The sequence below is a fragment of the Periplaneta americana genome, chromosome 10 (assembly GCF_040183065.1).
Source record: "Periplaneta americana isolate PAMFEO1 chromosome 10, P.americana_PAMFEO1_priV1, whole genome shotgun sequence".
NCBI classification, from domain to species: domain Eukaryota; kingdom Metazoa; phylum Arthropoda; class Insecta; order Blattodea; family Blattidae; genus Periplaneta; species Periplaneta americana.
This window is the reverse complement of record NC_091126.1, coordinates 88,379,069-88,395,608: the sequence shown is the minus strand read 5'-3', so window position 1 is coordinate 88,395,608 and position 16,540 is coordinate 88,379,069. Positions and strand designations below refer to the sequence as shown.

The following is a 16,540-nucleotide window of genomic DNA, read 5'->3' as shown; positions in this document are numbered from 1 at the left end:
TAATTGAGGTTTAATAGTAGTGAAAATTTTGGAGTAAATTGAGGGTGTATATTAGTGACAGGTTAGGGGTTAATTGAGGTTTTATATCAAAGGCATGTTAGGAGTTAACTGAGGTTGTGTATTAGTGACAGGTTGGGGGTTAATTGATAGTGTATATTAGAGACAGGTTAGGGATTAATTGTGGGTGTATATTAGTGACATGTTATGAGTTTCTTAGGTCCTATATTAGTGACAAGTTTGGAATTAATTGTGGATGTATATTATTAGTACCAGTAACAAGTTATGGACTAAACATTTTCTTCCTCCCATTAGGAGATGTTCTTTGCACGAAAACATATGTACATTGTCCTACATTTTCTTCATCTTATTCCAAAAATTACAATTCCTGGACGAAAATATTTTCTCCTTCCAGTAGGAGATGTTGTTTGTACAAAGTCTTAAAATTCTTTTATTACATCTAATAGTGTCCCTTGTAATGGTGATAATAGTCAACACCATCTTTTTTCATCAGATAGGATTATGGGAATAGTTATAGAACAGTCACAATGTAATATAAAAATGAACGCAAAATTGCCTATACGAGTAATATCATCATCATCGTCATCGTCATCATCATCATCAACATCATTATCTATGCTACAACTATTTCCGAGATTTTCAGTGGTAAGAGAAATGTACAATATTTTATTGTGTGATGAAAAGCCTGAAGATGGCACCATTATTTTCCTTTACTTTTGATATGTTGGCAACACTAGTATGGAGTATGGCACATCGATTCTTCACGCGATTGTTTTAGACCATTTTGGTAAGGGTTTTTTTTTTAATGGACAATAGGTGGAAGTGATGAAATATTTTTTTCTGTTAATTTCAGGAGAAAAATGATAAATTAATTTTATATCAGGTTAGTGCATAAATGGGTAGCATTTTTTTTTTTCAAAAGTTTATTAAACACATCAGATACACATAAGAGAGAATTAATCATCAACAATATATTCTCCTTCACTATTTACAACAGTCTGCCAACACTGGAGTAGTTTTTTGATTCCACGTCTATAGATATCGCGTGGTTTTGAGTTAAAGAAGTCGTCAAGCCATGTCTCAAGTGCATTTTCATCCAATAGAGAGCAGGAAAGATGAAAATCTGAGGGCGCACAGTCAGGTTAATAAGGTGGGTGCAGAATGACTTCCCAACCCAACTCCTGGATAGTGTTTTGCATCAGGTTAACAGACTGTGGGATGGCATTATTGTGGAGTAGCATCACTTCACGCAATCTTGTTGGTCGTTTTTCTTGGATTGCGTGTGCAAGACATCTCAGTTGGTGGCAATAAATGTCGGCAGTGATGGTTACACCTCGGGGAAGCAATTCGTAGTACAGCACACCCTCGCAGTTCCACCAGATGCATAACATTATCTTTTGTGGATACATGCTGGCCTTTGTGTGAGGAGTTGCTTTTTTGTTTGGGCATAACCATTCTTTTCTTTTTCTTATGTTAGCATAAAGACACCATTTCTCGTCACCAGTAACGATATTAGATAGGAATGTTCGATGTTGTTCACGAGCCAATCGATGACAAGCAAGCAAAGATGCACATATGGCTAACTGCTGATTTTTGTGGTTTTGGCTTAGAGCATGCGGTACCCATACACCTGATTTTTTAACCTTGCCCATTGAATGCAAATGTCGCACTATGGTGCAATTGTCACAGTTCATCACATTATTGCCATTTCTCGGATACATTGACGTGGGTCATTGTGGATTAATATGTTTAAACAGTCTTCATCAAACCCCGAAGGTCTTCCTGAACATGGAGTGTCACTAATGTCAAAACGATCCTCCTTAAAACGAGAAAACCATTTTCTTGTCGTGCTCTCTCTGATAGCACCTTCCCCATACATGGTGCAAATGTTTCTGGCTGCCTCCACTGCTTTTGCTCCTCTATTGAACTCAAAAAGAAGAGTATGTCGGAAATGTTTCACTTTCCCCAGTTGACACTCCATTTTCTAGCATCCATGGTTCCACTCACTATCTGCAAAAATGAAAACTTCAGTATGTAAATTCAAACACAACAGCTGAACTTCAAATAAAAAATGATAATCATTAAATAAACCCATAGCAACCGGAGTACCCACACATGAAACAAAAACACTATGAACTTATGCACCAACCGAATATTTTCGATCCTCATGGCTAAATAGCAGCTTATAAACAATATTATATGCATAATAATATATTTGTAAGAAGTGTGTGGTAGAGCTAATAACCCAGGACCCGGCAATAGGCCTACTCGTTTTTGTCCAAAATAATATTAGTATCCTACCTCTGGCTATGTAACATTCATTCATTCATTCATTCATTCATTCATTCATTCAGTGTTCTGCCCAAGGGCAGGTCTTTCACTGCAAACCCAGCATTCTCCAGCCTTTCCTATTTTCTGCTTTCCTCTTTTTCTCCTCATATGATCCACATATCTTAATGTCGTCTATCATCTGATATCTTCTTCTGCCTCGAACTCTTCTTCCATTCACCATTCCTTCCAGTCTTCCTTCAGAAGACAGTTTCTTCTCAGCCTGTGAGCCAGCCAATTTCTTTTCCTCTTTCTGATCAGTTTCAGCATCATTCTTTTTTCATCCACTCTTTTCAACACAGCTTCGTTTCTTATTCTGTCTGTCCACTTCACATACTCCATTGTTCCCCATATCCACATTTCAAATGCCTCTAGTCGCTATACTTCACTTCATCGTAATGTCCATGTTTCTGCCCCATACACTGCTAGACTCCACACAAAACACCTATGTAACATATTGCCTTTTAATTTGGAAACAAAAGGGAGCACAGTTGTAGATTCACAACACATTACATACACGTATGAACGCGATTCAACACAGACTACTGTGTAGTCCAGACATATTCGCCTGTAGTTGTTGAGCACCCATCATTTATTTTTTCTGTGTAGAATTTAATTTCTTTTCAAGTGTTTGGTGCATTATATCTCAAATACTACAAGGAATTGTCCTAAATATTATAACATTTATAGCACTTGTTTTATTACTTACAAGAAATATTTCCTTAATAATGAAATTTGGAATGGTATACCGATACCAATAATAATAATAATAATAATAATAATAATAATAATAATAATAATAATAATAATTTATTGCATAGTATGTAAAAATATGTTCCAAATTACAATAATTCATTACTTAAGCTTAATATAACACAGGTAATCATAATTAGTAATGACTGAAAAGGAAACTCGCAAAGTTTTTTCTCAAACATTGTTCAATGTGTGCTCCACATGTAACATGGCAAACATCAAACTTGTAGTCAAATTTCATCGAAGTCTTTGTAACATGTTGGGATCAATCTCTGTAATGGCTGCGGTGATGTGTGTGCACAGTTCAAACAATGCCTTTGCAAGTGGTGACACAAAAACACAATCCTTGATGGAAACCCATAAAAAGAAATCAAATGGAACGAGATCTGGAAAATGTAGGACCAAAGCTACAGTTCTTGGGTTTTCACAGCTGCACAGCCAATCCATTGTAGTGGCAATCAATCATGAAGGTGGTCCCAAACATTATGGTAATGCAGGTTGGGGGACATCATTCTATTGAAAGACAAAGTTAGCACTGTTTTCTTCCACCTCAGGGAGGAGGCATTGTTGCAGCATATCAAGATGTGTAGCTTCTGTTATAGTGGTTTCATTCACTTAATGGAAAATTGTACCAAAAGATATTGAGTTTCAGGGAATTACATTTGTATTCCAAGAATGCCTGGTGGTTATCACTGCCCCAACTCCTCATGTTATATCTATTAATTTTCCCTGAAATCTGGACTATTGCTTCGTCACTAGAAACAAACTGTGCAGGGAAACTGTCCTCTTCCATTAATTAGTCTGAAAAGGTCAGCACAGAAAGAAGTTTGCAGGCCTAAGTGGGTGTTTTTCAGAGCTTGAAACAACTGCAGATGGTAGGATCTATTCATTTTCTCTGAAATCTGGAATACTGCTTCGTCACTGGAAACCATCTTTTCAAGGAAACTGTCCTCTTCCATTAATTAGCCTGAAAAGGCCAGCACAGAGAGAAGTTCGCAGGTCTAAGTGAGTGTTCTTCGGAGCTTGAAGCAACTGCAGATGGTAGGAGCTATTCATTTTCTCTGAAATCTTGAATACTGCTTTGTCACTGGAAACCAACTTTCCATGGAAACTGTCCTCTTCCATTAATTAGCCTGAAAAGCTCAGCACAGAAGGAAGTTCGCAGGCCTAAGTGAGCATTCTTCAGAGCTTGAAGCAACTGCAACTGGTAGGATTTATTCATTTTCCTTGAAATCTGGACTACTACTTCGTCACTAGAAACCAACTTTTTTAGGGAAACTGTCCTCTTCCATTAATTAGCCTGAAAAGGTTAGCACAGAAAGAAGTTCGCAATCCTAAGTGAGTGTTCTTCAGAACTTGAAGAAACTGCAGATGGTAGGATCTATTCATTTTTTTCTGAAATCTGGAATACTGCTTTGTCACTGGAAACCAACTTTTCAGGGAGACTATCCTCTTCCATTAATTAGCCTGAAAAGGTCAGCACAGAAAGACGTTCGCAGGCCTAAGTGAGTGTTCTTCAGAGCTTGAAGCAACTGCAGATGGTAGAATCTATTCATTTTCTCTGAAATCTGGAATACTGCTTCGTCACTGGAAACCAACTTTTTCAGGGAAACTGTCCTCTTCCATTAATTAGGAGGCTTAAGTGAGTATTCTTCAGAGCTTGAAGCAACTGCAGATGGTAGGAGCTATTCATTTTCTCTGAAATCTCGAATACTGCTTTGTCACTGGAAACTGTCCTCTTCCATTAATTAGCCTGAAAAGGTCAGCACAGAAAGAAGTTCGCAGGCCTAAGTGAGTGTTCTTCAGAGCTTGAAGCAATTGCAGATGGTAGGATCTCATTTGTAAACCTTTCTGCAGAACTCTCCATACATTCTTCTTAATGCCAACTTCTCAGCCTGCCCAGTAGGTGGATTTCTGAGTGCTGTTGTATCAGTGACATATCTGTAAGTCACAAAACGACATATTCCCTACCAAGCCTTTATGGCTTAATGATAGAGTTCTTTCTTATCGTTACAAAAACCAGGCTTTGAACCTCTCTGTGTAAAATGCATGTATGTAAACACAGTGCACACGATGATTCCAGAGTTATTCTGAGGTGGAACTTAGTCTCTGAGCAGTGACCAATTTCCGTGTCAAAGGGTGTATATTACACTTCTGAATTGACTTACCACTGGATGTGTCTGTCCCAAATTTTTTTCGAAAACGTTATTGAAAGCTCATGACAGACTTGTTTACATGAAAATCAAAAACATAAAACACTTCATGTTCTCCACTCGTCATTTTCCTTAGCTGTCTCCTAAAGAATGACAGCGAAACAAGTCATGGAACCAGTGCAGGGGAATATTAATCTTTAAGATTTAAATTCTAAAACATAGATCTCTCAACGAGATACACTTAATAGATTTCGCTTAATAAATTACTGAAGTCGAGAACATAATTTTGGTTTACTCTGTGTTATTTCTGTCTCAAGTAAATTTAATAGATGAGTATGTTACATGACGCACAGTATCCTGTGATTTGCAACTACAAATTGCAAGGAGTCAGGAAGATTCATAGGAAATGGAATGTTTTTCTTTTGCATTTATAAGTTGTCATTTGTTTGTCCTTTTAATGTATACCACCGTTTATAATGGCTAATCCTCGAATAGCTTGTATAATTTAGGTGTTATGTTTTGTTACAGCAATTCATTGTGCAGACTCGGTTTGTGTGCCAGTTTAACATTGAGGGTCGTGTGACCAGTGTGAATGCTCAGCTGTTAGGAGACACTATCTACTGTGATACAATGGAATTTTCGTATACTTCCCGAGCACCAAATATAACTGCGACATTTGCAGTTATATGGGGTGGCTCTAAACCATTAGACAACCCCGATAATGTTCATGGTAAGTATGATTAAGTATTAACTTATACTTGAAGTAATATTTGTTGTGCTTCAGATTAAATTGATAGTTTAAGAAAATAATTTTTTTTATGTTTACATGTAATTAATCATTTTTCTCTTATTTAGTGGTGATATACCGTTGTCGAGACATGGCAGACAACTGTGGAATGTGCTTAGCTCTGGCAGAAAAATATGGTTGTGGGTGGTGTCAAGTCTCAGATCGGTGTGAGGTCAAGGAACAGTGCGACCAAGGAGCTGGAGTGTGGCTCAATCGCAACCAGACTTGCCCTAATCCTGAAGTAACAGCTTTTGAACCCCAACTTGGGCCATGGGAGGGCGGAACTAACATTACTATTCAGGTAAGAGAGATATGGGGCCTAAAATGCAGTTATTATACATCTACTGTACTATTTATATGTGACTGTACACATATGATATACAGTAGTAAAAAAATGAGAATATATATAGTGCAATTCTTTGTGATTAAAATATTTTATGATACACTCAGTCACTATGTTATTTGTGATTTCTTCGTTCTTTTGAGGGGACAATGTAGTCTCTTCAAGGAATTGCGTAATACTTCAGAAAATGAGTTCCTGTGTGCAGGTAAATTGATCTCATAAAAATTTAGATATTTTACACAGATTTATAAGCTTAGACTGACTCTTACGCAGGTTATGAAACACACATAATGGAAATACTGTGTATTGATATGTACACATTCCTACAATTTGTGAGAAGTTATGTTCGCATTTAGTTCACAATTTGAAAACCAACTTTGCTCTGTGCCAGTTCACTGAATAGGTATATTTTTTCTACATTTTTCATATCCGACATTATAGGCCATTCGGTATCTCGTGAAACGTATTTGCGTGTGAGGGGAAGGAAAAAGTGGACTAAGAAGCTTCCCTCCCTCGTTATGCTTCGACTTGCAAGCTAGCTAGCTTGCTTAACCCCACCATAAGTTTCTTACTGTGAGCTGTGGCACATGAATCCATTTGGTTTTAGGAGATAATGGTTGACCTATAACAACCTTCACTGATACATTTACTCCTTTTTTTAATATAAATTTTGTAAATGTTAAAGATATATTCATGGAAGCAGTGTTCACGTACAGATAACACAAGTATAGTAATTACAGCCAATAACTCCAACACATTCCAATCTTCAACAGAGGAAATTCTCTTCAAAATATGTGACTGGTTCTCAGTCAATAAATTAGTATTAAATTGTAACAAAACTGACATAATTTAATTTAAATCCTGTCCAAAATCAACCTCGCAAATTTCAAGCGCAATAATTAACAATAGATCCCTATTAGAAACAACAACAACCAAATTTCTTGGCTTAAAAATCGATTATGTGTTATATTGGAAAAATCATATTAAAGAAATTACTCCCCAAACTAAATTCAGCATGTTTTGCTATTAGATCTATGCAAAAAATAGTAAATATCAATACCTTAAAAACAATATACTTTGCATACTTCCACTCGGTAATGAGTTTTGGAATAATATTCTGGGGAAATTCTACAGATAGTAACAGTATATTCCTATTACAAAAAAGAGTAATTAGAATAATAGTGATGCCAAATCTAGGGAATTGTGTAGGACTATTTTAAAAAAACTACAAATAATGCCCATGGTTTGTCAGTTTATTTTTTTGTTTTCATTAATAATCTTCCTCATATGTAATCGTGAAAACTTTGTAACTAATTCAACAGTTCGTAGCATAAATACACGTCAAAAAAATGACTTTCATACTCCATCGGCAAGTCTATTGTGCTATCAAAAAGAAGTGTGTTATATAGCAGTAAAAAATTTTAATAGCCTCCCTATCGATATAAAAAATGAAACTCAAAACATAAGATTATTTAGGGCCAAATTAAAGAAGTACCTAATTTCTCACGCCTTCTATTCTGTAGGTGAATTCATGACATTCAATAATGCTTCATGAAATTGATACTAAAACTTTGTGTTGTACTAGTAGACTATATTGTAAACCTCGTCTGTATATATTTCATCTTGACTGTGACTATAAATTAAGACTTTATAATAGTATTAAGTTTTTTTTACTTGTTCCATATTCTAGCTGTGAAGCAATGTATGAATACCATGGAATGTTAATAAATGCAATACAATACACCCTTGCCCGGTGGGGACACCTTGAACTCGATGCAATAGTTCCCCTGTTACCCTTAAACTGTAGTGGGCGTGTTCTCTGCACTTGTTTACTGGCTCTTGGTGCACTAACTCGTTTTGGATAAGGTAATTCCTACATTAAAAAAGTTAAAACTTTCAAGTACATAGACTTTGCTAGTACAGATTTTACTCCACGAGCACTTTACCAATCCATTACTTTGGAAATATTATGTCTAGTTCTCATCAGCTGTTAAGTACTGTTAAGAAGATGTCTCATTGTGTTGTCCCGAATTCCCAGTAAAACAGAGAAAATGTTCGAAGAAATAAACTGATCTGTTGAGGCCGCCATCAAGCTGAAAAGGCCCTACGAACATTGTACCGAGGATAGCAGTTAATTTATTGTTACTCCACCATAAGTGGCGTTTTCTCTCGTGTATTTTATCTCACTTTTAAAATAATCTTTGTGCAAAATAGACAGTACAAGGTTCATTATATTGTACTCCTAAGCACTGGACTTTAAATGCAGTTATCTGTAGAAATTCCTCTTAAACCTTTCGTCTGCTCCTCAAAAGCAGTGTACCACCATCAACAGAAAAAGTGTGCAATGGGATTAGCAAGCTCGACGCGTGGTCTGAGGTTGCACTTGAGCGTAGATTCGAATCCCACCCTTCAAAAGATGAATGTCGGATAATACCATGGTGAATCCTCAAACTCGTCTTGCCAAATGCCATCTCACTGTTAATCAGTTTCACAGATGATATGTAACTGCATATTTGATACTACACTGTTAAATAACCATTTAAAAAAGCAGAAGAACGTGGGAGGACACTACTTGTTCTTCTCACCTTCGAAATATATTGGCATCAGAATGGCATCTACAGTCATATCTCTCCATAACATCTCTTACTGCAGCATGGACATTGTATCCAGGAGCATCAACAATGAATTGCACGTCATAATACTCATGCAAATGGTCTGCCAAGTTAGCTCTGTGGTAGCACGTCTACCTCCAGTCTGCCCGGCCCAGGTTCGATCCCGGTGGGGTCAGAAATTGTCATGTAAAATTTCTACCACAGGACTAGGAGAGATGGCGGTGCACAACTTCTAATCACTAGATTGTGGACCAATATGCCTAGCTTAAATCCCGAATCTCTCCGCAGTGCATATGAAGAGATGGCATATGTCACTGTTGATAGTGATTCGTCTGTTGGACGGGGACGTTAAACCTGGTGGTTCCTTGGTGCTATTCGACAGGAGTAGGCTACATGCCAGCACCGGGTTTTCATTTCTCCCTTCCTCATCTTCATCATCCTCCTCACTCATTCCATACATTACACTTACATACACTCTCACCCTAGTACACGACATAACTCTCCACAGATACACATCATGTACAGCATGGCCAGTCGAAGTGGTGTGTAACTAGAAAAACGGGTCACAGTCCTGCCATCTATCCGCAATATGCGGAACCCAAATCATGTAAAGTGAAGTGGGTAGGCATTGGATACATACATACACGCACGCGCACGCACACACACACACACACACACTCACACTCACACTCTCTCTCTCACACACACACTCACACACATCAGGCTCCTTTCTTTATAGAGATTTCACAGCCACAAAAATTAAATTATCCATAAAAACTCATTATACCAAAGAACAGAGCATTAACCTTGGTCGGGTTCCTGGACAAATTGATGTTATTGGTAAAGAAGTGACAGAGTCACTTTCTTCTCTCATGTTAAAACGGAACCTTATTAACCTTCCTGTAAGTATTGGACTCGGGACACTTTAAGAAATTCAAAAGCTCTTGGGTTTCAGCATCAGCTGTGAAACAGGATAAATTTGTCATTGAGTGTTCAAGCCTTGAAATCATTCAAACCCATAAAAGTGATTTAAATAAATAAATATGGTGACAAAGCTACTGACAAATCACTTTCACTGAAGAAACTTGTGGACCTCACTGACTGACGATGCCATCTGTAAGTGATGTGGAATTGAAGTTGAAATTGTTTTTTTTTTATCCTGCTCCTATGTCTTAAATCGGATGAAGTCAAGTTCAACTGCTCTGGGACTTACTCTTCGATTTCAGACTGCCTGTTTATTCTTTGTGGGTTGGGCCAAGTGCTTCAAGTCATTTTATCCTAACGAATATATATATATATATATATATATATATATATATATATATATATATATATATATATATATCTTAAGGAACCACTAGAAGGTTATTTATGAACTGATTAGTATCATTGATTCTTTGCACATCAGATATCACCTCGAAGTAAAAGAAAGTTTGCACATTTTGGAAATGATACAATACATGCACTCTGTACTGCAATTTTGACCAGTCCAGTACTTAAGCATTGAATATGTAATCTTTTTCAAGGAAACTTTTTCGGAGACATAGGTCTATATTGTTTTACTAGGCACGATTTTGGTACTTAAACAAATGAAGATATTTTCGAATGAAATATTTCTGTCTAAAAACTTAAAATAAAGAATACCATAGTTATTTGCCAAGTAAAATTTCTCATATTTTATTTCCATACATCATTAATTAATGGAATTTAAAATAAATAAAATCAGTAAAATGGTATAAGAGGAAAGCTGCCTGATGATGGAAGGAGGATAACAATACATTCTTTAGACTTTTTGTGTTACAAATGGCTTTTAGAGAACCCAAAGGTTCATTGTCACCCTCACATAAGCCTGCCATCAGTCCCTATCCTGAGCAAGATTAATCCAGTCCCTACCACCATATCTCACCTCCCTCAAATCCATTTTAATATTATACTCCCATCTACATGTTAGATAGTAAAAATAATTCCAAGGATATATGGGTACTTTGAAACTACATATGATTTCTTTTTTCTTTCTTTCAGGGTATCAATCTTGGGAAAACATTTCCTGACATCTATGGAGGTGTGAGTGTGGCAGGCATCCCATGTGAACCATATTTGCAATTATATGTGAAGACAAAACAGATAGTTTGTCGTGTAGATGGACCAGGTACAAACGAGCCTAGACGAGGTCCTGTGATAGTCCGAGTGGAAGATTTTCGTGGGGAATCCAAACATAACTACGAGTTCGTGGATCCTGTAATCGAAGCAATATCACCAAAATATGGTCCTCGCTCTGGAGGTACTGTTCTGAGGATAACTGGCCGCTATATGAATGCAGGAAGCCGCATTCAAGCCTTCATTGATGACCTACCTTGTGAAATAATTTCGTAAGTATATTAGTAATAGTAGTAGAAGAGTGAATCTTTTATGTAGTTCATGTATTTGGCGAATAACCCAGCAGAAGTCGAGGACCCTTTCATATTAGCTAGAAATTTTAGATGCTGCACCTTAATTCTTTTTTTTTTTTTTTTCCTATTGAAATACCCAAATTGGCTTAAGAAAACATGAAATAAATATTTCTAACTGTGTTTCGGTTGCACCTTTTATTAATGTCAGCATCTTTTTGCACTTTTTTCCTCCTTTCCGCATTTTATTCTTATAAAACAAGGAAATCCAAATGTGTGCTGCTTGACAAGACTTCTACCTGCTGTTAAATACGCCATTCAGGCACCTTCATCTACTATGCTACTGTTGATTTTTTTAATAATATGTGGATAAATCTACTGCTTTCTTAATGTTTGGACAAATCTACTGCTTTATTAATGTTTTTATTAGAATTTACTGTTTTAGTGTGGTACCACATTACTTTCGCTTCAGTGCAGTCCTGTTTGGCAAAAGTTTCAAATTAGTTTGCCATTCAATGAACTGCCATTTGGTAAAATGTGTACAAATTACTATTCGCTTCATCACACCACCATTAGGCGAAAGCTATTGAATAGAAAGAAAAGGAATTTGAGCTTCCTCCTTCATTGGCGAAAGATTAATTCTTTTCCTCTTCTTGTCAATATCATCTGCTATATTGGCTGTCAGTCAGCTGACATTTTCACCAATGAGGATGAAACTAAGCTTATTCAAGAAATTTCGTGTCCTTATATGTCATGTAATTGGTTTTGGTATTACTTGTAATGAACATTTGAGGAGCATAATATCAAAGTTAGACGACTCTGTTTTTTGCGATTTCGAGATATTGATTGTTTCTCATAGAATTGTGTGTGCTGAATGCGATTCTGGGACTGTTTAGGTTCAAAAACGAACAAAACAGAGTGAAAATAGCACTTAATTGTGCGCTTTAGAATCAAAATGTAGACAACTCCACTGTAGCTTCGTTTCAAATTAGGACACTTTCTTCAGTAGCCAATGAGAAGCCCACATGTGTACTACCTTTTCCCACCACGCATCGTGAATCCAACATGACTGATTGTTTTTATATAATCTGGTTGTGGATGAATAAATACTATTTTACGTAAATTTGCTTTGAAACCGAGTTATAAGAGACTTAGATTCAAACGTAGACAATTTCACTTTAAAAATGGCTTCATTTGGTTTCAAAAACAGACTTCACTTTAAATATGGCTTCATTTGGTTTCAAAAACAGAGAGCTCCATGACTTAGTTTTAGAGATGGACAACTCCACCTTTTAAACTTAAATTTCGACCTCAATATTAATTTTAATCACATTTTGAGACTGAAAAAGTATTTCTATAACCCATGAGAATGTTAAAAAAAAAATGTATGTATAACTGTGACATTGGTTTCCAAGAATCCAGTTTTTCGCCTCTCCTGTAAAAAAAAAAGCGAAAGTGAAGTTGTCCAATTTTGATACCAAGCTTTTCATTTACATTTGAAATTTGCACCTTTTGTCCCAAATTTTGCACTTACAATTCCTAGCTCTAATTATTAGTGAATGTTTTCACTTTGATGTTTCACGTGCATTCTGATTCTTACTTTCTTTGATTGTGTTTTTTGAAATATTACAGGATGATTCACCAAATACTGTTGTTTCTTTTGTTTGTAGGAGGATTATTGTGATTGAGAACATAATATTTCAAAATAGAGAAATTCATTATAGGCAAAGTGAACATGGAGACATATTCCATAAGAAGATTCCGCAAATTTTCAGCTGTCCTCATCACACAAAAAATTTGAGCTAATTATTAGCTGTGTTAAAGGAATCTACATTATAAAGAGGAAGTGATTTTGTTCCGAATATATTATCATAGAGTGTATTTCCAAACTCATTGTTTGCAAAATTATGGGAAGGGATTTTCATTAGACCTCAAATAAGTGAACTTCTAAAAGGACGAAGTGTTTGAATCTAAGCTAACAGACATTGATATAGCAGCTTAGCTATTTCTTATAGCATTGATGTAGGAATTTCATAGGAAGAGGAAGGATGAAAATTATGAACTCTTTTTGATATTGTTAGTATGGTTTTATAACGATATGAGATCTTACATGTCTCTTAAAATTCATTTCCTTCATGAAGTTAGAAATTTTTTCCTAAGAACTTGGATGTTGTAAGGGCTGAGTAAGATAAACATTTTTGTTAAGACATATCCTCAATGGAAGAAGTCTTTTAAGTCACTGGGATCGTGCAATGTGTCTTAAAAGGGAGAATAAATTGGTCTATAAAATAATTTTTTAGAGGGAAGTAATTTATAAGAACTGGTAGGAAGTATATGTTTAATTAAAAATTTGTCCTCTGTTTTATTTTTATCCATGAAATAAAAATTAAAGCATTCTATTAATTGAATATTGTTTTCATTGATATGGTAATGTAATGCTTTCAAGATTGGAGTACAATAGTGCTTGTCTTGTAGGAGGTGGTAAATTATCATGTGCTACAGACATAATGTAAAACTAAGACAGTTACAGCTATGGAGCCCATTACCAAGAGCTTTAATTGTACAATGGTCGTGTGGATCACAATAGTTACCCAGTACTTTATTTTATAATTGGTGATTCGAGATGCCAGCACTTATTTTATCTTTAAACTAGGCACCTTTCGTTCGTATATTTCTCTATCCTCTCAGCTAGTCGCTGTAATTGACAAGCGTTAAGCAAATGTTTTTTGCTGCTTAATTAATTTGGATAACGACTGTGCTTCTCACAAAAGTTCTCAGTCTCTAAATTTATGTTTTTACAGCATTTATTATAATATGTAATTGGACAAAATTATTTTGTGAATTTTGAAAAAAAAATGAATACAATTAGACTCTGTTAATGTGTAATCATTAATAATTAAACATAAAAAGTACAAAAAAAAATGGAATTATATGTAAAAAAAACTTAGAATATGCGACCACTAATGTTGCATTTGAGCACACGACTACTGGAGGGTTAATGTAACAGATAGGTTTTCCCTTCAAGATGATGGAGCCGACATGTAGCTTAGAAACATCTGATGTTTGTACAGTTACCCTTAAAAGGAATGAGACGACTCTTGGTCGTCGGAAGTTAAAGTTCTACAGCGCGGTTCACTCGATATCGACGTAACGATAAGTTTCATGACAATACAACAAGAATTGTTACAAGGACCACAACAAGGCCAAGGACCAGAATAAGGATCACGAAGAAGACAGCCATTTAAGGCCACGATTTCACAACATAGCTCGGGTCACAAAATATCATTGCTTCTCTGTACCGAATGGCAAATGCCTGCTATGGGATCTACATTCTAGACTGCTGCTGTCACTGTCTTGTCTCGGTAGCTCATGTAGTAGCATGTCGATTCCATTGCTTAACCGAAATGTCTCGTGTTCGATCCCAGGTAAAACTTTTTTCTGTTGAGGTGTAATTAATTTCTTCAGAGTTCTTCGACTATCTAATTTGTCGAAAAATATGAATAATTTATGCCCAATTTCTGGGTCTTACAAGTGGGCTGAACCTCGTCAAAAAAAAAATAAATAAATCTTGCCTGGAAATTAAAAGTATTCTTCCTCAAACAAAAATTATACGAAACAAAAAGAGACCTGTTAACTTAAAATCTTGTCCACATGCCATCAGCTTCTATTACAGCTCTAAGTCAGTCCGGCATAGATGTCACGAGATTGTGGAATAAGTTCTAATCCCCGGCGAGATCTTCCCAGGTGTCAACAAGTTGATCCCACAATTCATCTCGATTTCGATGGCGTCGGTGGGCATAGGTGGCTATCCTTCTCTTTTTCAATTATGAAAGAGGGAAATAGAATACATTTGAATAGAAAAGTATAAAATTCAGATAATGCAATTAAAGGTATTCGGAATATTATTAAAGTTGAACTTGTAGATATCCTAAGAAAGAAAATATTTTTTCATTAAAACCAGTGATTATAAAGTAGAGGGTCCCAAATCTATTGAAAATTCTTTTAACGTCTTATAGTATATAGTACAGAAATATTATTGACAACTTAAACATTCAAGATTTTGCAAAAGATACTGCAATTAGTTACTTAACAGATGCATTTAATAATTAGTATTAATATATGTAATCAGTCAATAACTGCAACAGTCCTTTTTCATTCAATCATAATATGAATAAAGTTGAAAGCACATTAAATTAAACACTATTGCAAACACATAGATAAAATAGTTAAAATCAACTGAAGGGTGAGACTAAAATAATCCAAAGCCACGCTTTTAACAAAAATTGTTTCGTGCGAGTGCATTTATTACACATTTGGAAAAGCTACTAATAAAATATTGTAATAATTACTCAACAAATGACATAGCCTAAGGACTCTAAACCTTTGTAAAAGTTTGTCTGTGTGGCTTAGGAATATTTTTTAGTTTCATTTTAATTGTTAGTTTTTAATATGTATGCATTTGCATTGTATATGTGTGTATATAAATGCATTCATTAAATTAACGTTTATAATATTATAACTTGTAATTTTGTATTGTCTGTGATCATTAACACTTAATCTGAGGACTTTGTAAAACTCTATTTCAACGTTACTTAGCTATTTCAACGTTATTTAGACAAAAAAAATCGTTGATGTAGACTAAGAATCGAACTCGCTCTCTTCTGCACAACACGTGGAAGTCTTAGCGTCTGACCTATTGCAACGACACGAAAGCTTTCCTTTCTGTGCGGAGTATCGATCTAGTCATGAAGGTCCATTGTCGATTTAACTACACGATTTATGTATATATTTATCTTTTATTTACGTAATATTATCATATTTTTTGCAGTATTTGAAGTGAATTTCAGAACGATGCTAGTAACAAACCAAATAGCCTGAATCTAAGTAATTCAATATTCGTTATCTTGTGTATCAGTGCTCTGGTCTCTGATCATGCGCAGTGTTTTACATCTGAGACTTAGGAATATTCAATCATCTCATTATTTTCCAGGGAAACTGTACATCTATGACCTGGTGCAGACATCCAAAAATCTCACACCACATTAAACATCATCAAATCCTGAAATCGTACTGCTATATATTATACAATTTAAAGTAATAATCTTATTCACTTGTTGACGTATATATAACAGGAGAACATAAGTTTGATGGGCATAACT

General features: G+C 35.6%; 1 protein-coding gene across 2 annotated transcripts in view; it reads left to right on the top strand.

Moving 5' to 3' along the window:
* Positions 1-16,540, top strand: part of PlexA (plexin A) — a 1,043,054-nt gene that overhangs the window by 984,698 nt on the left and 41,816 nt on the right. For both annotated transcript variants that reach the window (XM_069837886.1, XM_069837888.1), the window contains exons 10-12: positions 5,781-5,982; positions 6,108-6,340; positions 11,017-11,363. In XM_069837886.1, coding sequence (XP_069693987.1) covers positions 5,781-5,982; positions 6,108-6,340; positions 11,017-11,363 — 782 coding nt within the window. The remainder of the gene's footprint in view (positions 1-5,780; positions 5,983-6,107; positions 6,341-11,016; positions 11,364-16,540) is intronic.